The sequence below is a fragment of the Macaca mulatta genome, chromosome 3 (assembly GCF_049350105.2).
Source record: "Macaca mulatta isolate MMU2019108-1 chromosome 3, T2T-MMU8v2.0, whole genome shotgun sequence".
NCBI classification, from domain to species: Eukaryota; Metazoa; Chordata; class Mammalia; order Primates; family Cercopithecidae; genus Macaca; species Macaca mulatta.
The window spans coordinates 33,852,195-33,873,469 of NC_133408.1; the positions used below are offsets into that span (position 1 = coordinate 33,852,195).

At 40.7% G+C, this 21,275-nt stretch overlaps 1 protein-coding gene across 1 annotated transcript in view; it reads right to left on the reverse strand.

Moving 5' to 3' along the window:
• The window catches only part of LOC698665 (putative ankyrin repeat domain-containing protein 20A4), a 41,425-nt gene that overhangs the window by 7,371 nt on the left and 12,779 nt on the right, over window positions 1–21,275 (reverse strand). Inside the window, 5 exon segments of the mRNA XM_077998156.1 lie at window positions 12,990–13,041; window positions 13,043–13,647; window positions 14,824–14,952; window positions 14,954–15,005; window positions 20,502–20,571. Coding sequence (XP_077854282.1) covers window positions 12,990–13,041; window positions 13,043–13,647; window positions 14,824–14,952; window positions 14,954–15,005; window positions 20,502–20,571 — 908 coding nt within the window.

Sequence of the window (21,275 nt, forward strand, 5' to 3'; positions counted from 1 at the left end):
AATGTTTCATATGGCAGGAGTAGAAGCAAGATAGAGGAAAGAGGTGCCATATCCTGTTACACAACTAGATCTCATCAGAGCTCTATCAGGAGATCAGCATCAAGAAGATGGTGCTTAACTATTGGTGAAGGATCCTCCCACCACCCCGTATCCACCCCCCACTGTTTCCAAGCAGAAGCCTGAGGCAGAGCCTCTGGGAAAATCTCTACTAGGGCAGTGCAGAAGGAAAATATAGACTTGGAGCCCCCATGTAGGATACCACCATCCACCAGACCCCAGAGTCATAGACCCAGCATCAGCTGAAACCATCAGTATAGAGAAGCTACAGGCACTCAACACCAGCCCAGCCCATGAGAGCAGCCATGGGGGCTAAAGCCTGCAAAGCCACGGGTACACTGCCCTAGTAGAGGTTTTCCATGACCCTCTGCCTCTGCAGCAGGCTGCTCCCCTCCTACTACCCACCACCCTATAGCCAGCCTACTCCTTCCCACCTCTGTTTACTTCTGACCCCACCCCTCTCCCATCCATGAATAAATCACCTCCCCTGAGGCACCACCTGCAACATTTGGGATTACAATTGCACATGAATTTAGGTAGGGACACACAGCTAAACCATATTATTCTGACCCTGATCCCCCGAATATCATATCCTTCTCACCGAGTAAAATACAATTATGCCTTTTCAAAAGCTGCCAAGTCTTCAGTCATTTCAGTATTAACTCCAGTGTAAAGGTTCAACATCTCACCTGAGAAAAGGCTACAGTTCCTTTTGCCTATGAGTCCCTGAATTTAAAAGGGAATTCTTTTCTTTCAAGCTACAATGATGGTCCAGGCATTGGGTAAGTTTTCTCAATCCAAAGGGTAGAAGTTTGCCGGGAAAATAACACAAATGGGATCACAGGCCCAGTGCAAGTCCAAAACCTGGGAGATCAGTATCCATTCAATATTACAGCTCCAAAACCATCAAGAGAACTCATCATCATGAGGAAACATTAAGGAGATGGTGTTTAACCATTTGTGAGGGATCCTCTCCCAATGCCCAGTTTTCACCCCTCAACCCCACTATAATCCCCCCATTCTCCCCAATCCCCACCTTCCAACACCCACTGCCCTCCTTGATTAAATTACCTTCCACCCGGCCCCAATTTTAACATTTCTGATTACAATTCCACATGAGTTTCTGTAGGGACAAACAGCCAAATTTTATTATTCTGTCCCTGCCTCCCAAAATCTCATGTCCTTCTCACTTTGCAAAATACAATGATGCCTTATCTACCGTTTCCCCAAGCTACTATCCTTTTTTACAGCCTGCAGAACCATGAGACAATTAAACCCCTTTTTGTTATGGTCATAGAGAAAATTAGTACCGGGAAGTGAAGCTATGAAAAGCCTTCATTGATTTTCCCCCATCATCTTGACTAACACCCTTAAGATCTTAAGTCAGTCCCACATTTACTCAAATGTCTGAAGCCCAAAATCTCACCTGAGACAAATCTGCAGTTCCTTCTGCCCCTGAGCCTGTGAAATAAAAGCAAGTTAACTACTTCCAAGATACAATGATTATCCAAGCATTGAATAAGAGTTCCCACCCAAAAGGAAGATATTTGCCAGAGAGAACAAAACACAAATGGAACTTACAGGTCCCATGAAAGTCCAAAACCCAGCAGGCCAGTTATTCAAACCCATGGCTCCAAAGTCATCCTTTTTTAATCCTTGTACTGGTGTGAGGGCTGGGCTCCCAAGGCCTTGGGCAGCTCGGCACCTGTGGCTTTGCAGTGTTCAGCCCCACAGGCTGCCCTCATGGGCTGTGCTGGTGTTGAGTGCCTGTAGCTTTTACCCACAGAGGGTACAAAGCTCTTGGTGGGTCTATGCATCTGGGGTCTGCATGATGGTGGCCTCCAGTGTGGAGGCTCCAACCACGTATTTTCCCTCTGCAATGCCTTAGAGGTTTCCATGAGGCTCTGCCTTTTTGGCAGTCTTCTGTCTGGACACCCAGGCATTTTTTTTTTTTTTTTTTTTTTTTTTTTGAGGCGGAGTCTCGCTCTGTCGCCCAGGCTGGAGTGCAGTGGCGCGATCTCGGCTCACTGCAAGCTCCGCCTCCCGGGTTCCCGCCATTCTCCAGCCTCAGCCTCCCGAGTAGCTGGGACTACAGGCGCCGCCACCACGCCCGGTTAATTTTTTTGTATTTTTAGTAGAGACGGGGTTTCATTGTGTTAGCCAGGATGGTCTCGATCTCCTGACCTCGTGATCCGCCCGTCTCAGCCTCCCAAAGTGCTGGGATTACAGGCTTGAGCCACCGCGCCCGGCCCGCCCAGGCATTTTCATACATCTTCTGAAATCTATACGGAGGCTCCCAAGCCTCTGGACTCCCAAGCCCAAGACTCTTAAGTGGTCTGTGAACCCGCTGGCTTAACATTATGTGGAAGCCATGAAGGTTTATAGCTTGCATCCTCTGAAGCAGTGAACCAATCTGTACCTGTGCATCTTTCAGTCAAGGTTGGAGCAGGAGCCAGGCTGCCAGGATGCAGGCAGCAGTGTCCTGAGGCTGCACTCAGCAGTGGGGCCATGGGGCTGGCCCAGGAAACCATTCTTCTCTCCTAGGTCCCTGGGCCTCTGACAGCAAGGGCTACTGCAAACATCTGTGAAATGCTTCCAAGACTTTTTCCCCATTGTCTTGGCTACTGGCCCTGGACTCCATTTTATGCAAATTTCTGGAGCCTTCATGAATTTTCCCCTTGAAAATCAGTTTTTCTTTTTGACCACTTGGCCAGGCTGCAAATGTTTCAAACTTTTGAGCTCTGCTTGTCATTTAAATGTACGTTCCAACTTGAGGTCCTTTTCTCGGTCACACATAAGAGCACAGGTGGTTAGATGCAGACAGGACCCCTCTTGTGCTGTGCTGCCTAGAAGTTCATTCCACCAGATACGCACTAAATCATTACCCTCCCGTTCAAAGTTTCAGAGATCTCCAGGGCAAGGTCACTCTACAGCCACGTTCTTTGCTACAGGAAAACAAAAGTAACCTTGGCTCCTGTTCTCAGTAAGTTCCTCATTTTCATCTGAGACCCTCATAAGCCTGGCCTTCATGGTCCATCCTTCTGTCAGCCTTTTAATCACAACTATTTAACAAGTCTCTACAATGGTCCAAATTCTCCCTCATATTCCTGTCTTCTTTCAAGCTCTCCAAACTCTCCAAACTCCGGCTGTTACCCACTGCTGAAAGTGTTTTACATTTTTAGCTATCTCTGTTGCAGCATAGCAATGTAGAAGAAAAAGAAGTCCATTTTCAGGGGGAAACTTCTAGAAGGCTTCAGATATTTGCATTTAAAAAAAATCCAGTGCTAATAGCCAAGACGATGGGGAAATGTCATTGAAGATATTTCATGGCTCCACTTTGCAGTACTTATGTTCTGTATGATCACAACAAAAAGGGGTTTAACTGGCTCATGATTCTGCAGGCTATAAAGAAAGCATAGTGGCTTCTGCTTCTGGGAGGACTCAGGAAGCCTACAAATCATACCAGAAGGAAAATAGCAATGAAACATTCCATATGGCAGGGGTATGAGCAAGACAGAGAGGAAGGAGGTGCCACACCCTGTTATACAACCAGATCTCATGAGAACTCTCAGGAGAGCAGCAGCAAGAAAATTAACCACTGGTGAAGGATCCGCCCCCCAACACACCTCCACCCCCTACTGTTTCCAGACAAGCCTCATGCAGAGGCAGAGCCTCTTGGGAAACCTCTACTAGGGCAGCACAGAAGAAAAATATGGGCTTGGAATCCCCACCCAGGATGCCACCATCCTCCAGACCCCAGAGTCATAGACCTACCAACAGCTCCCACCCTCAGGATGGAAAAGCTACAGGCACTCAACACCAGCCCAGCCCCCAAGAGCAGCCATGGGGGCTAAAGCCTGCTAAACCACAGGGGCACTGCCTTGGTAGAGGTTTCCCATGAGACTCTGTCTCTGCAGCAGCTACTCCCCCTTCCTACTACCCGCCACCTTCACACCAACCTACAGCCAGCCCACTCTTAACAACTCTACCCACCCCCTTTCTCCTTCCATCCCCTTTCTCCTTCCATCCCCACCTCTCCTGTCTATGATTAACTAATCTCCCACCAGACCCCAACTCCAACATTTGGGATTACAATTCCACATGACATTTCTATGGGCCCACAGCCAAACCATATTATGCTGACTTTGACATTTCCGAATCTCATGTCCTTCTCACATAGTAAAATACAAACATGCCTTTTCCAAAGTTTCCAAAAGCCTTAAGTCATTCCCGCATTAACTTAAATGTAAAAAGTTCAAAGTCTCATCTGAGACAAGGCTATAGTCTCTTCTATGAGTCCCTGAAATTAAAAAGGCATTCGTTTCTTTCAAGGTAGAATGATGGTACACGTATTGGGTAAGTGTTCTCAATCCAAACGGAAGAAATTTCCAAGAAAAATAACAGAATGGGACCACAGTCACAATGGACATCCAAAACCTAGCAGACCAGTGTTCATTCAATCTCACAGCTCCAAAATCATGCAGAGAACTCACTATCAGAAGGACAGCATTAAGGAGATGGTGTTTAACCATTTCTGAAGGATCCACCCCCACCCCTGCCTTTCACCCCCAACCCCACCATAATCCCCCCGAATCTTCCCCACTCCCACAACTTCCAACCTTCACTCTCCACTCTCCACCATGACTAAATCATCTTGCATCAGCCCCACTTTAACATTTCCCATTACAATTCCACATGAGTTTTGGTAGGGACACGGAGTCAAATCATATTATTCTGTCCCTGGTCCCCCAAATCTCATGTCTTTCTCACATTGAAAATTATAATGATGCTTTCCCTACAGTCTCCCAGATCTTAACTCATTCCAGCATTTACTCCAATGTCCAAAGCCCAAAGTCTTATCTGAGACAAATCTACAGCCCCTTCTGCCCATGAGCCACTGAATTAAAAAGCAAGTTAACTTTATAATTCCAAGGTACAATGATTCTACAGGCAATGGATACACATTCCCAGCCAACAGAAGAAGAAAAAATGCTAGAAAGAAGTACAAAACAGAGACGGGACTCATAGGATACATAAACATCCGAAACCCAGCAGGCCAGTCACTCAATCCTACAGCTCCAAAATCATCCTTTTTGAATCCCCGTCCCACATCCATGGCACAGGGCTGTGAAGGCTGGGCTCCCAAGGCCTTGGGCAGATCTGCACCTGTGGCTTTGCAGGGTTCAGCCCCCGTGGCTGCTCTCATGGACCCGGCTGGTGTTGAGTGCCTGTAGCTTTTCCACGCTGAGGGTGCAAGCTGTTTGTGGGTCTATGAATCTGGGGTTTGGAGAAAGATGCCTCCCTGTGTGGGGGCTTCAACCCTATATGTCCCTTCTTTGCTCCCCTAGTAGAGGTTTCCCATGAGGCTCTGCCTCTTGGAAAAGCTTCTTTCTTGGACATCCAGGTTTTTCTGTGCATCTTCTGGAGTCTGAACAGAGGTTTCCAAGCCTCTAGTCTTTTGCTCTGTACACCCGCTGGCTTAACATTATACAGAGAAAATCAAGGCGTGGGGCCACCTCTGAAGCAGTACTTGTGCATCTTTGAGCCATGGCTGGGGCTGGTGTTGCAGGGATACAGGCAGCAGTGTCCTGAGGATGCACGCAGCAGCGGCCATAGAGCTTGCCCAGCAAACCATTCTTCTCTACCATGTCCCAGGGCCTGTGACAGCAAGGGTTGCTGCAGAGGTTTCTGAAATGCCTTCAAGGCCTTTTTCCCATTGTCTTGGCTATTTGTACTGCACTCCTTTTTATGCAGATATTCTAAGCCTTCTTGAATTTTCCCCTTGAAAATCAGCTTTTCTTTTTGACCACTTGCTCAGGCTGAAGGTTTTCCAAACTTCAGATCTCCACTTGTCATTTAAATGGAAGTTCCAACTTGAAGTCATTTCTTAGGTCACACATAAGAACACAGGCTGCTCAATGCAGAGAGGACACCTCTTGCACTATACTGCAGAGATGTTCCTTCCACCAGATACATTTTAAATCTTCACCCCCAAGTTCATAGTTTCACAGATCTCCAGGGCAGGTTCACTGTGCAGCCACATTATTTGCTAAGGCCAATGAAATGGAACCTTGCCTCTTCACAGGAAATTCCTCATTTTCATCTGGGACCTTTTAAGTCAGGACTTCAGTGTTGATCCTTCCGTCAGCCTTCTCATCACCAGCTTTTCACAATGCTCTATAGTGGTCAAACTTTTCCTCATCTTGCTGTCTTCTAAGCTTTCCCAACTCTCCTGACCTCTGTCTTTTATCCACTTCTGAACCTGCTTCTACATTGTCAGCTATCTTTATCACAACCTGGCAATGTGGTAAAAGAAGACAAGTCCATTTTCAGGGGGAAAATTCATGAAGGCTTCAGATATTTGCATAAAAAGTAGCTGAGTGCTGCTTGCCAAGACAAAAGGGAAAGGGCCTTGAAGGCATTTCATAGCTCCACTTCATATACTAATTTTCTGTATGATCATAAAGAAAAGAGGTTTCATTGGCTCATATTAAATGAGCCAATTAAATCTGCAGGCTGTAAAGGAAGCACGGTGGCTTCAGCTTCTGGGAAGACTCAGGAAGCCTCACAACCATACCAGAAAGTCAAGGGGCAAGGAGATGTTTCTTGTGGCAGGAGTAGAAGAAAGACTAAGAGAGGAAAGAGGTGCCACACCCTGTTATATAACCAGATCTCATGAGAACATGCTATCATGAGGACAGCGTCAAGAAGATAGTGCTTAACCATTGGTGAAGGATATGCCTCCCACCCCCACCTCCCAATGTTTCCAGGCAGAAAACTGCTGCAGAGGCAGAGTTCCTGGGAAGCCTCTACTAGGGAAGTGCAGAAGGAAAACATGGACTTGGAGCCCCCACGAAGGGGACTACCACCCTCCAGACCACAGATTCATAGACCAACGAACAGCTTGCACCCTCAGGGTGGAAAAGCTACAGGCACTCAACACTAGCCCAGTCCATGAGAGCAGCCATGGGGGCTCAAACCTGCAAAGCCACAGGTGCATTGCCCTAGGAGGACTTTTCCATGAGGCTCTGCCTCTGCAGAAGGCTACTCCCACTTCCTACTACCCACCACCCTACAGCCAACCTACAGCCAACCTACTCCTTCCCACCCTAAACACCCCCCCTTTTTCCTTCTACACCCACCCCGCTATCCATGATTAAATCACTCCCTCCCTCTCCCTCAACTTTCTATCATGCTCTAATGCCTCCAAACCCTTCCAATGTTTGCTAGCCACTACTGAGCCTGCTTCTACTTTGTCAGGTATCTGTATAGCAGGTTGGCTATGTAGCAATAACACAAAACCCCATTTAAGGGGAAAAATTCAAGGTTTCAGAAATTTGCATATCAAGAAGCCCTGTGCTAATAGCCAAGATGAAGGAAAAAAAGCCTTGAAGGCATTTCACAGCTCTCTCTGCAGTTCTAATTTTCTGTATTATTGCAAATAAAAGATATTTAATTGACTCATGGTTCTGCAAGCTGTGAAGGAAGCAAAGTGTCTTTATGGTTTCTGGGAGGAATCAGGAAGCCTCCTAATCATACCAGAAAGCCAAGGGATAATGAGCTGTCTCCTAATGCAGGAGTAGGAGCAAGACAGAGTGAGGAAAGAGGTTCCACAGCCTTCTAAACAACCAGATCTCGTGAGAACTCACCATCAGGAGGACAGCGTCAAGGTGCTTTATCATTCATGAAGGATCCACCCCTCACCCTTTTCTGACTAAACCTTTTTCCACCTAGGCCTCCACATGGTGTTTTTTCCACATGGGTTTTGATGGGGACATAGAGACAAACCATATTATTCTGTCCCTGACCCCACAAACGTCATGTCCTTCTCACATTGCAAAATACAATCATGCCTTGCCAGCATGAGTCTTAACTCATTTCAGCATTAACTCAAAGTTACAAAGTTCAAAGCCTCATCTGAGTCAAGGTTACAGCCTCTTTCGCCTATGAGCCTCTGAAATAAAAAGCAAGTTCACTCCTTCTAAGGTATAATGATGGTACAGGCATGGTGGAAGCTTTCCATATCCAAAAGGAAGACATTTTCCAGAAAGTTTATTTCTATCTGAGACCTCCTCAGCCTGGCCTTCGCTGTCCATGTTTCTGTCAGGAATTTTGTCACAACCACTGAACCAGTCCCTAAGACACTCCAAAAATTTTCTCCTCTATCTTTTTTTGAGGCCTCCAAACTCTTCCAACCTCTGCCCAGTACCTGGTTCCAAAGCTGCTTCCACATTCCCGGGTAGCTTTATAGCAGTGCTCCCATCCTCATTTGCCACTTTCTGTATGATTTATTTTGAAAAAGAGGTTTAATGATGAGTTGACGGGTGCTGACGAGTTGATGGGTGCAGCACACCAACATGGCACAAGTATACATATGTAGCAAACCTGCACATTATGCACATGTACCCTAGAACTTAAAGTATAATAAAAAAAAAAAAAAAAGAAAGAAAAAGAGGTTTAATTGGCTCATGACTCTGCAGGGTGGACAGAAAGCACAGTGGCTTCCACTTCAGGGAGTCCTCAGAAATCTCTCAATCTTCACGCAAGGCAAAGAAAGAGTGAGTTGTCTCACATAGCAAGAAGAAAACACGGAGAGTAGGGAGGTGACATAGACTTTTCAGTGACCAGGTCTCACGAGAGGTCACTCGTGATTGTGAGGATGGTACAAGGGGATGGTGCCGAACCATTCATGAGAAATTCGCCTTCATAATTCAATCACCTTATACCAGGATCCACCTTCCACATTAAGAAATATAATTAAATATGAGATTTCGTGGGGACACATATTCGAATTGTATCATCAATCTTTGAGTATCAAGACTTCCACAGTGGACTTTATGCAGTCAACTTCCTTGAGACTCTTTATAGGGTTTGAGGTCTACAGCATAGACACTACAATATTCACACTTCAAAAAGCAATAAAGTGGCATTCTCATTCATTCCAAAAGGTACAATGGTAGTGCAGGCGTTCGTAGCATGACTTAGTTCATGTTTGCTACTGTTTCTCTTCTATCACCATATTAACTCTTACCTACACAGTTCTGTATTCAGCTGGATTTCAGTTGAGCACAAAACCATCCTGGCACTACCACCGATAGCTGGCACTAGCTCTTTGTAAGTGTTATTATTCTGCTGTAGAAAGTATCCTTGAACTGGAAACAGTCCACAATCAAATATCTAGTCATTCAAATCTATCAATTCCTGGGTGACTTTTTGAAAAAACAGTCTCTCTTTTGCAAGAAATGCCACATCCGTGATTTCATGTCTCTCATTCAAATTGGATGGAAGCAGCGAATTTCCACTGAAGTAGCGAAATAAATCCTGTTCCTGTGATTCTGACGTCATCCGCCTCTACACCTCTGTCTTCTCTTCTGCCACGTGTTGCCTGCTCTCTGTGACTTTGGTAAATGCTTCCTTGTGTACATGGATGATGTCCAGGATGTTGCCTGGTGTCCCTGAGACAGCACTAACAGGTCCATGACTGGGTCCAGGTCCTGCCTGGAATGACTGGCAAAGCGCTCACTGACAGTGTGGAAGCATCTGTGGTGAAGTGGATGGCCTAGTCCATCTCCAAGGACTGGCTGAAGCTTGAAGAGGAACTGGCCACCTTCTGATGCTCCTTCTTAAAGTCTGTCACTATCACCTGCTTGTATGTCAACTCACTGGCTGTGAAGATGAGCTGAGTGCCCTGTTGTCCAACTTCTTAGTGAAGCACTTGAAACTGTCCATCTTGCTCTCCCACTCCCAAAGGTTGAGTGTCACCCTGGGGTTAGGCTCAGGGCCAGGGAGAGTCTGGCACTCACCATCTCAGCCTTCCTCTTGCCCCGTCTCCAGGCTGTCTCTTCAGTGCTGGTGGAGCACATCAGGAAGTGACAAAAGCTGTGGCACTGTGCCTGTACCACCCAGAAGCTGGCCGTGTGCTTCATCGACCAGATTGGGCCCTTTCTGCACTTGAACACTGATGTCACTTCACCACAGGTTGGCTCACAGCAACCTCTGTCTTCTGGGTTCAAGCGATTCTCTGGCTTCAGCCTCCTGAGTATCTGAGATTACACATGCCTGCCAATATGCTTTGCTAATTTTTGTATTTTTACTAGAGATGGGTTTCATTATGTTGGCCAGGCTGGTCTCAAAACGCTGACCTCAAGTGATCCACCTGCCTCGGCCTCCCAAAATGTTGGGATTACAAGTGTGAGCCACCGCGCCCGGCCAATCACAAAGCTTTTCACATAAAAATGGAAATGAACATTTTAGTGTTTCATGTAATTCATAAAATGCAATTATTTTGGATTCTACTATATAATAAACATCCGTATGTGGGGTAAAGTGCTTGGATGCCAATAATTCAGTTGTGATTGTGGGTGGGAAGAGTTGAGATGGTGCAAATAAACTTTAAATATTTTTTTTATTTTCAAGATGGAGTCTCGCTCTGTCACCCAGGCTGGAGTGCAGTGGTGCAATCTCAGCTCACTGCAACTTCTGCCTCCCGGATTCAAGCAACTCTCTCTCTCAGCCTCCCTAGTAGCTGGGATTACAGGTGTCCACCACCACTTGCGGCAAATTTTTTTTTTTTTGAACTTTTAGTAGAGATGGAGTTTCATCATCTTGGCCAGGCTGGTCTTGAACTCCTGACATCATGACACACCTGCCTTGGCCTCCCAAAGTGCTGGGATTACAGGCATGAGCCACCATGACCGGCTGCTGTAAAGAAACTTTAAAAGTGACATGAGCCAGGCACGGTGACTCATGCCTGTAATCCCAGCGCTGTGGGAGGCTGTGGCAGGCAGATCACAAGGTCAGGAGTTCAAGAACGGCCTGCTCAAGATGGTGAAACCCTGTTTCTACTAAAAACACAAACCTCAGTCAAGTGTAAGAGCGGATGCCTGTAGTCTCAGCTACTCGGGAGACTGAGGCAGGAGAACTGCTTGAACTCGGGAGGTGGAGGTTGCAGTGAGCCGAGATGGCACCACGACACTCCAACCTGGGCGGCGGAGTGAGACACTGCCTCAAAAGAAAAAAGCAAAAAAAAAAAAAAAAAATGTGGTATAAACCACAGCTAAACTACAGTCAAATAGAGAGTAAACCAAACCATCTCAAAGTATATCATCAATTATCAGGCAATAACGTGCAATTTCTGAAACCTAACTTAAATGCAGCTTTTAAAGACATTTTAAACATGTCAGTTGAGTCAGATTTGTTGAATAAAGTTAGCAAATGGATATCTCTTGAAAATGAGAGCTCCAGGGAATTAAAAAACATAAAATTCCCATTTCCTTTCTGTGTTAACAGAGCTAATTATGATCTTTACTTAACATGCATAAGTCAACAGAATAACTCAGTATTCCACCAAATTAAAAACAAGAATTATATTAGAGAAGTGAAACCCAAAAGAGAAACGGTCATATAACTAACCTCAGTCAAGTCGTTCTTGCAGTCATTTGAAGTCTGTGGGTTGGAAGTAGGAATTCTTACGGGCAGCTGGGGAATCTACTTTCCGTTGAGTCCTATACTAGAAAGATTTTCTACACAAGGTGACTCTGGGTCTCGCCTTGTAGGAAGAGTGCTGAGAAAATATTTCACCCGCTCTTTCTCCATAAGGAGCTTGGTGCTGATCATTGCTCTTTTCTTATTCCATCTGTAAAGATAGCAAAGACAAAGGCTTAGTGTTTCATTTTTCCTTAAATGATTCTTAATGACTTGCAGTTTTTAAAAACTTGCCCTGAGAGTAAACCAAATAACCCACTAAACAGAGCTTTCACACCAAGGATGTGTGAGGGCATACCTGTTGTAAGGATTTATAACTTTAAAATCGTTCTAAAGGAGCGCCTGTGTTTCTAAGGTGGTTTATACTGAACAAGCAGTTCAAAGTAGACACGGAAGACAAATGGCTATCAGTGATGTATGGCTCAAAAGGCAAAACTTGCTGCCTTGTAAAACGGCTCTATTTGTAAGATTCTGAAGATTCCATTAGAAATACTTGTATTTAAAGGGTAACAACATGGGACAATGAATATGTTGATTTGCTTGATTATAAGAACCACTTCACTAGAAATAATTTTATCAAAATGTCACACTGCACTCCTTAACGTAGGTTAAGAAAGCTAAAATGGACAGAAAAAAATCTAGGAATACTTGCGTTCAGTAAACCAGTTTCAGGCTTCACAAGGGTGAAGGGTACATTTCACCCATTATTTAGGAACAATTGAACATTTGGCACTGAGGAATAATTCAGAGCCACAACTCCTAGGGGAGAACTAGATTGGTTGGGGATCAAAAAGAATTAAAGCGTATCTGAAGGCAATTAGCCCCCAACACTGTGACCAAGGCACTGGAAGTGGAGCTTGTTCTTTCTGCCTTCCACACACCTCTTCAGGCTGAACAAGATGTTATTTTCTAACGACTTTGTGAATTACTCTTCTTTAAATTCCTGTGATAATTATTCCCTATTTCACAAGGAGGCCTTTCTGTAACATCTTGAAAATGTTACACAAAGAGGCTTTCTAGTGATAATATTAAAGATCACAGACAAAAACAATTGTGCCCAGAGTAGCAGTACCACTTGACACTTTGGGCTTAGGCTGTGATCTACCAAAAAATAAATTAAAATCGTTAATACTTCTATTTAGGGAAATTCTGACAAGTAATCTTATAACAAGATCACTTTACTAATTAAAAAACTTCAAACATACTTAGCGAAAAAAACTAACAGATCAGGTTAACTACATGAGACTTTTCAGGGGAGAAAAGCCATATGAAAACAAACAAAAAAAAATGAGAGGAGAGACAAACTACTCTTGACTATTAATCACTATCTCTCTATGATTATCTTTCTGATGAACATCATCTAGTTGCTGCTCAAGCCACGAGTTTTCACCTGGGAGTTGACATATCTTCTCTTCTACACAGTTCCACTTTCCAGTGGATTTACTCACCTTAGCTCCTGCATTTTGATACATCTTTTTCATTTCTTTTATTTGCTGCTGTTTGGCTTAGGTAGTTTTGTACAGTTTCTGAAGACAGTGAATTTTTTCTGAGAGTATCTCTTGTCTTATGAAACTTGTCTTTTAAGGTATTGAATTTAATTTGCCTTTTAGAACGTTGTTGAGTAAGAAACTCATTCTTATCTTCTACTTTGGAAGTATCAGAACTCATTTTTACTTGTAGAGAAACGTCTTGTGTTCTCTCTAAAGGGAGTCTTAGGTTTCTTTCTGTTTTCATACTTTCACCGTGTTTACTTATAGCAGCAGACAGTCTAGACTGATAAGATTCTATTTCAGCTTGCAGTCTTTCCTTGCTTTCTTTTTCCTTCAACGGTTTGGAATTGAGCCTTGTATTCTCAGTCTTGAGGTCACTAAGCTCTTGTTGATACTGGAATGCTGTTTTTATTATCATTTCCTCATTGAGTTTTATACTTTTTTCAAGGGCAGCGTTTATGTCTTTAACAATTTTAATGTCCTTACGATATTTACTTTCTTTTTCCAGGTTGTCATTTTTCATTGTGCATATTTCCTGCCTGAGTACAGCAATACTTGTCTTCAAAATGCAATTTTCACCCATCAGATCTTTCATTTCTTCTTGATTATGAAAATCCTAAGTAAAAGGAAAGAAAGTTTTAGCTAGTACCCAATGAAATAACATATCATGATTACCTCTGAAGTTAATAAATAACCTGCACATCCACACACTAACAAGGTTACTGTAAGTGGATGTAGAACTGGAGAAAAAGTTGAAACAAAACTTTGAACCTTGGAGAGCATAAATTTCAAGAAGTTCAGAAATGTATTTAAAGTCAATTAATTTAGAAAAGTAAACACACACACACATGCACGCACTCACGCACACCGGATATTTCACAGTATCAGAATTGGAAAAGCCTTTCCCTGAATTACAACAAACCCAAAAGCAGAAATTAAAGCGTTAACAAATTTGACTGAATTAAAATATATCCAAAAAATGGCATTTACATTTTGATAGCTAACCCATACACCACCCTACAGTAAGAACCTTAGTTCACACGTATTTGGACAGATAAAATTTCCCAAAGTTATTACAGTTCCATTTCACTGATAATATTGGACTGTAATTAGACTCTTTTAACACTTTTATCATCTGTTATAAGAATTACATTTTACTAACTCATAAATCTAGACCTTATACTAGTCACTCCTGTATACATTCATTGATGAACTCATCTAGTCACCTGAATTTTGAAAAAGAAAGGTTAAAAATATAAGCAAGCTACAGTGTTTTCCCCAGGACTTCTGACTCTGCTTCTAGTTTTCCAACAGATCGCAGTGATTTCTGTGATGTAAATATATCAATACAAAAGACAGCTTTTATTTCAAAACACTCATCGTAAATAAGATAAAATTTATAGAACTCTTCTTCGAATATCACGAGATTATTTGTGATTGAAATAATTTCTGTTTCTTCTTTTTCACATTAGGTGCAGTAATCAGTATGAAAGAGGGGAAAGTAAAAGGAACCATTTTACTGGGAACACAATTTTTATCACTAAGTATATATTATGGCATATTATTGTTTGCAAAAGCTCTTTGTAATAAAATAATTTTCTATGTGGATGTCAAGATTTATAATAAATATTAATAATTGTACCTGTAAGTGTCGTCATTCATTTTTAAAAATGAGACAACATTTCTGGTTTGTTTTCGACCTAAATCGTATATATGAAACCAAGTGGATATTATAAGCAAGACTGATAAAATGAAGTTTAAACTCTAGAATTTTTACCACAGATTGATTTACCTGATTTGGAGTACTTCTGAGAGTCTCCGGTTTCATCTCTCGTGATTGAACAGCTGGTCCAAGTTGTTTTGCTTCAACTTCTTTCTTACATGGTTTCTCTTTCCTTTCGAATTCTTCTCTACGCTTTTTTGTACAGCATATCAACATTTGTTTTTTCTTCATTTTCTTGCTTTAAAGTGCGTCTGCAGATAAAGACTTTATCTTAAAATTCATTTTGTTAAAAAATAAAAAGTTCATCCTGTGATCTACCTCTTCATATGTTGCTTATTATCCTAATAACATTTCTATGTTCTGGACTATTTTTCCTTTCTAGTTCTCAGATATTTAATTTCTCACTTCAACATCTTCAGAAGAATGCATATACTTGAAAAGTAGTAAGGAGAGAATATTCTGCTAATGTTTCTGTTGCTAGTCACCCTAGTACATATTATAAAAAAGCATACTGGAGATTATTCAGGAAAGTTAGAAGTTCAAAATTAACTTTCTAATCATGCAGTCATAATTACTCCCGAATTTAAAAAGATCATTTACAATTAACTGATTTTTTAAAGTTACTATTTACTGACAAGCATCAATTTGAATCTTTATGAAACATTGCAGGTATCTCCCCAAATGATTGACAGTGTAAGATGGCACCTTCAGATGTCTTTCACACAAACTCTGCAGATGACTGTAATCCAAAACTAGTCTAAAGAGTCTAACATCTCCACACTTTTCATATTTCTTTCTTAATACCTTCAATTCACCCTGTTATTACATCCATTTTATGTATTTATTGGCCTATTGTTCATTATGTGCAATATATAATTAATACCCTTAATAAGTGTGGGTCTGTTTACACAAGTTATGTTTTCCTGGGAAATCTAGTTCCAGAAGGAAGTTGTCGAGTTAAAGCGACGTCAGGTTATTTGAAATTTTGATACACAGCACTAAGTTACCCTTCAGAAATAATTTACCAATTTCATATACCGACAGTGTATGAGAATGCCTTTTTCCTCACATTTGCCAACACTAGTAATTACCTTTTATATATCAGCATGACCTTAAAAAATGTATCTTATTTTAGGTTCATTTGCATTTTTCTGATGACCAGACGGGGCTAAATATCCCTGGTAATAGTATAAAACTTGTTAATCAAAGAATATTAGTTCAAGTTTGAATTAGTTTATAGCACAATGACAATTATCTGCTGCTAAATACCGCTATAGGCGATCAGGCATGGTCGCTCACTCCTGTAAACAGCATTTTGCGAGGCCGAGATGGGCAGAACACCTGAGATCAGGAGTTCGAGACCAGCCTGGCTAACGTGGTGAAACGCCATGTCTACTAAAAATACAAAATATCAGCCAGGCATACTGGCACATGCCTGCAGTCCCAGCTACTGTGGAGGCTGAGGCAGGAGAATCGCTTGAACCCGGGAGGCAGAGGTTGCAGGGAACTGAGATCATACCATTCCACTCGAGCTTGGGCAATGAGAGAAATTCCATCTCAATACCAAAAAACATAACGAACAAACAAACAATAGGCTTACCTATCATGCTCTTCCTTCAGCTTCTTGGGAAATTGCTAAGGATATGTGTTACTAATCATTGTTTGTTGGGTTAATCTGTCAGCAGCAGCAGAAAATGGACTATCACATAGTTTTTCTGATATTTGTATTTTTCACTTTTGTTTGTGTTATTTCCTTCTTTGACATTTAATACAAGTAATATTTTTATTACTTTTAATAATAATAATTATATACTTTTTAAATACTAATCATTTTATTCAATAAAAGTAACTTTTTCCTTATTTCACTTGATTCAGGTTAACTGTCACCATCTTCATCATAAAAATATTGTGTGCTTAATTTAATTTTATCATTTTACATAATCATCATAATCATAAGATATCCTTACGATTTCATCATTGAAACTTTTTTAAAGTCTGCTTATTTCTGTTTGAGTGAATAGAAGAATATTTCAAAATTTCAAAACAGGCTCTTCTCCATTTCGTGCTTTTATTCCCATCCACTCTTTGCTCCCCGATACACATTTTTATGCTATCTGACTGGCAGAAACAGAGAAATAGAAAGACACACACGCAACATATGTCTTCTGTTTTTACCACCTGGATTTTACACGAAATAGCCAGATTAAGAGGCTGTGACCTTGTAGGGCCTCAGGAACAGAAAAGCAGCTTTCCCTTTTCTGCACAAAGCTATTCTTTTCCCCACTGCCTTTTATCTCTCTTGTTTTTTTCTTTTTTTCATTTGAATCCTGGAACATCAAAAAAGCAAAGGTATTCCCTGAACTATAGGAACAAAAGCTGCCACAACACAAAAAGCAGAGTGAAATTGCTGAGTTTCTAGGGCAGAATTCTGGAAAATGAGATGATTCCCAGATTTCACATTCAGTTACCACAAAAGTTTATAGGTGGAAAACATATGGTACAGTTACCTACTTTAGCCCCATTATCTACTGATAACGGGAGTCAAACCAGCCAAGACATATTAAATGTTTCATCCAAAGCTCCTCAGGTGGCATTCCCTAGCATTTCATGGCATCAAATAACATGACACAATTCCATATTGCTGAATTCCATAAATTACCAAATAAATGTATCAAATTAGTCATATATATTAAAAGTCTAACTTAAGCAAAGCCATTTGATGCCTCAGAGGGTGGAAAAAGGCCTCATCTGCTTTACTTTGAATGAAGTAAACCTCCAGATTGTTGTCAATCGTTAGAACACAGGGTACAGAACTCAACTTTCTACTAAAGAGTCAAAGTGCTAATTTTTTGGCTGAGAAGTTATGCTTCTTACATGATAAAAATCATACATGTCACAACTTACCATACTTTATTAAACAACATACCATAAAGGTCTGATTCAACAGAAATATTGGAGAGTGGTAATTTTTTTAAATATGTGGAAGTATATATTTGTTTTCAAAAATATTTGAAATAACCGTGATGGGACTGTAAGTTCAAACAGTTTGAGCTAAGCAGATAAACTCGCATGCATGAAAACACATTAAACAGACTCCTTTGGCTGGGAATATTCATTCCAACTCTCAAGGCTAGATGTGCTTTTCTGGCTCTTCTGACTCATTTCTTGCTTCCCTCCCATTGTATTCTCATTCTATCATTAAAGAAATGTAATTCATATCTAAATGAATACAGAAAAAAGAATCTAGAATCTAGAGCTTGTTTCTTCAGCAATTTCTTTGTTTCTCTGGTTCAGAAGGTCACATGGTATATGGCTGAATTCATTTCCCAGCTCACATGCCACTTGGAAGACTGATAGTGAGATTTAGGTTGATTAATGAACAAATATTATGAGAACATTCTCCAGAACCCTTATTTAGATCGCAGAACTAATCTACTTTGACACATAATTACACATTTAGATAACCCCACTGTAACTGTACACATGAGATTTTCTTGAATAGAAAATTAGACGGATCAAATAATCGATAAAGAGAGAAAAGAGAAGCAGCAAGTGAACCTCTGTCTTTTGACATGGAACTGTCTCTATCCCCAAAGCCAGGAACTCTACTTGTAGCTTGCCTACCTCATCCTTAAATCTTGGAATATCTTGCTGTAAGTCTTCTAGCTAGATACTTTTTATGTTCTCTCACTATGTGGTAGAGAATAACTCACATTTTATAATTCAAGATTCATGCTTTTGTAGTTATTAGCACTGGGATTGTCATATCGTGGCTTCTGGAACAAGCACTGTATTGGTTTTCTGTTTTTATACATATCTGTAACAGCAGATTTACTGTGGCTTTCTATCTGAATCATACGCTTCATTGCTTTGGGGTGTGTAAACCACAAATCAAAAAGACTTTTAGGATCTCTAGACTGAGGCCAATGCCTAACGTCTAATTTCCAATTAGTGGTATTTGGCTTTCTATTTTTTGCCATTTGCATGTTAAACTCAATCTCTTTCATTTCAATCATAATTACTGGGTTCCTTAATTTTTCCATTTCTTTATCATTACAAAAGTTTTCTTCATCTCTGTTAGAAACAAGCTATGTGTCTGGTTTGTTATCAGTTTTAGAGTCTGGTTTATTTTCATTTCAATGAAGTTCAGAACATAATTGCTAAGTATATTTCAGGGACCTGAAGTGTGAATAGAAGGAGAAGACATTTGACATGGGCTCTGACACCTCTGTTCAGGTGCTGCCTGGAATGCCACAGAGTTAGACCCTCCAGATGCATCTTCCTCCTCACAACCTGGGATATGATTCATCAGATTAGAGGGAACTGCCTTTAAGTTCGTCCCTCTTTAGAGTTACTATGTAGGAGCTCTTCCCTCAGGGCAAGCAGAAATTGTGGCGTTTTCAAAACTTACAAATATTCAGCTTGAACTTCTTTGTAATGAATTTTAAAGGAAGTACTGAACATACAGATACATTCCCTTTATCACAATTCCTACGAGGCTCTGGTTCTTGAGACTTTCTTTTTTCACAGGTGCAAAAGTTGAACACCAATTTTCTTGTTTTCTTTCTCAGATATATTTTCTGTCAGAGTGCATGTTTTAACATTAACTTTAATCACGTGTAAACCAAGAAATATTAGAAAATCATTAAAATTTAACTGTGAAACTTAATCTATGTGTTGCTACTCTTAAATGACAGGATCATAACTAAAAAGTGAAACAATTTGCCTCGGCTTAACATAAGAGAAAAACATGAACCGGCAAGCTGAACTCTCAGTGTTTGTTTGGACTAAACTTAATTCATTATGTGTTAAACCTACCAGAATTGAATTCAAAGATGATATGTGGAATTACAAAAGCTTCCTCTCTTGATAAGATTTTACCTCAGCATACCAAGAAGAGTGAGCCCCTACAGTGCATTTATATCTCTGAAGTTTAGAGACTAGGCAAACACTAAATTATTAAGAGCCAAACTGAACACCAATCAGAAAAAGAAGCAAAATTTTAAATTCTAATTCATATGATATACTACCATAGTGCTATGTATCTAGAGAGATTTTCTGCTTGTATCCACTCCCAATTGAGTTTACATTCCACTAGTGATAGTGGACGGATTTTTAAAATTTTGGTAATATTACCACTTATTTATGTTGAAATAAAGTGATTGCTTGTACCCTGACACCAATGGTCCCATTCTGGAAGGTATAATTCTCTTAATAGGCAACTGGGTTGACTTTTATGACCCCATTCATTCCCTGAACGCAGACACCAAAGTCAACTGACAACCACAAAACAGAAGAAATCCTCAAACTCGGCACTGGTGACCAGCAATATAAAACTGCAACATTTGAACCACTGGCAATGATGACTCCTTTAACATTAGTTTAACTCAGTGGCCATCATTTGTAAATTGTTCATAATTTCTCTTCCTTAGTAATATGACTCAATATTTTATGTTACCCTCTGTATTGTGAGTAAGGATATAAAAATGAAAAAGCAAGATAATTCTGGAAATGTCTTGCCTTAATTCCAAGGGGAAAGAGAGCTATGAGTTACTACAGATGGTAGGAATATGTTAAGTTTCATAACTGGTTAACATGTTTTAAAAATTAAATATAAAATTTTGATTTATTGGATTTGAAAGATGGATTCTAAAAGGTTGTGTCATTTGGACTATGCTTTGTTGCTAAAGCAAAAAAAAAAAAAAAAAAAAGCTAATATGAAACCCGAAACTTAAATATTTATATACCTGTGGTTGTTCTTTTCACTTCTTTCAAGCCTTTCTCGCTCTTCCTCTGAAGCCACTAGTAAGCCTTGTTCTGTTGAAAAATTCGTAGGTTGAGTTCAAATGAACTAAGAACAGTTAAATACTCTAATCCTCATAAAAATAGAGAATAAGATTTCTTTGTATTTTATATTTAAGAGTTTAAAGGAAGTTTAATGTTTACTGAAATATTTACTTATTTAAGAAATACTTTTAATTATCCAAAACTTCAACAAACCACTTAGGCAGACACTAGATATCACCAGGTTCAAGCCATGCACTGTCTCAGGGTCACTCACAAATTGTTCCACCCAACATAAATAAACAAAAGTGTTGGAAACAAAATTTTAAAATACAGTCAAAATATACAATGTAACACTTTACTGTACTTCCTAATAGTATCTTTTTAACAAAACACTAACTGAGCTGGCAGTTACTAATAATTGGCAAAATCATTGCTGTTTATACATTAATTAGTGTGCACCCCATGTTTTTACATTGCAAATATTCTACTATTCTGAGAAATTTATTTTCATCTTTTAAGACCCAGAAAGTAGGCTGGGCATAATAGTTCATATCTGTAATCCCAGCACTTTGGAAGGCCAAAAAGGGAGAATTGCTTGAGGTCAAGAGCTTAAGACAAGCCTAGGAACCACAGCTAAACCTTGACTCTACAAAAAATTACACAGGCATGGTGATATGTGCCTGTAGTCCCAGCTACTCAAGAAGTTTAGGTGAGAAGATCCCTTGAGCCTAGGA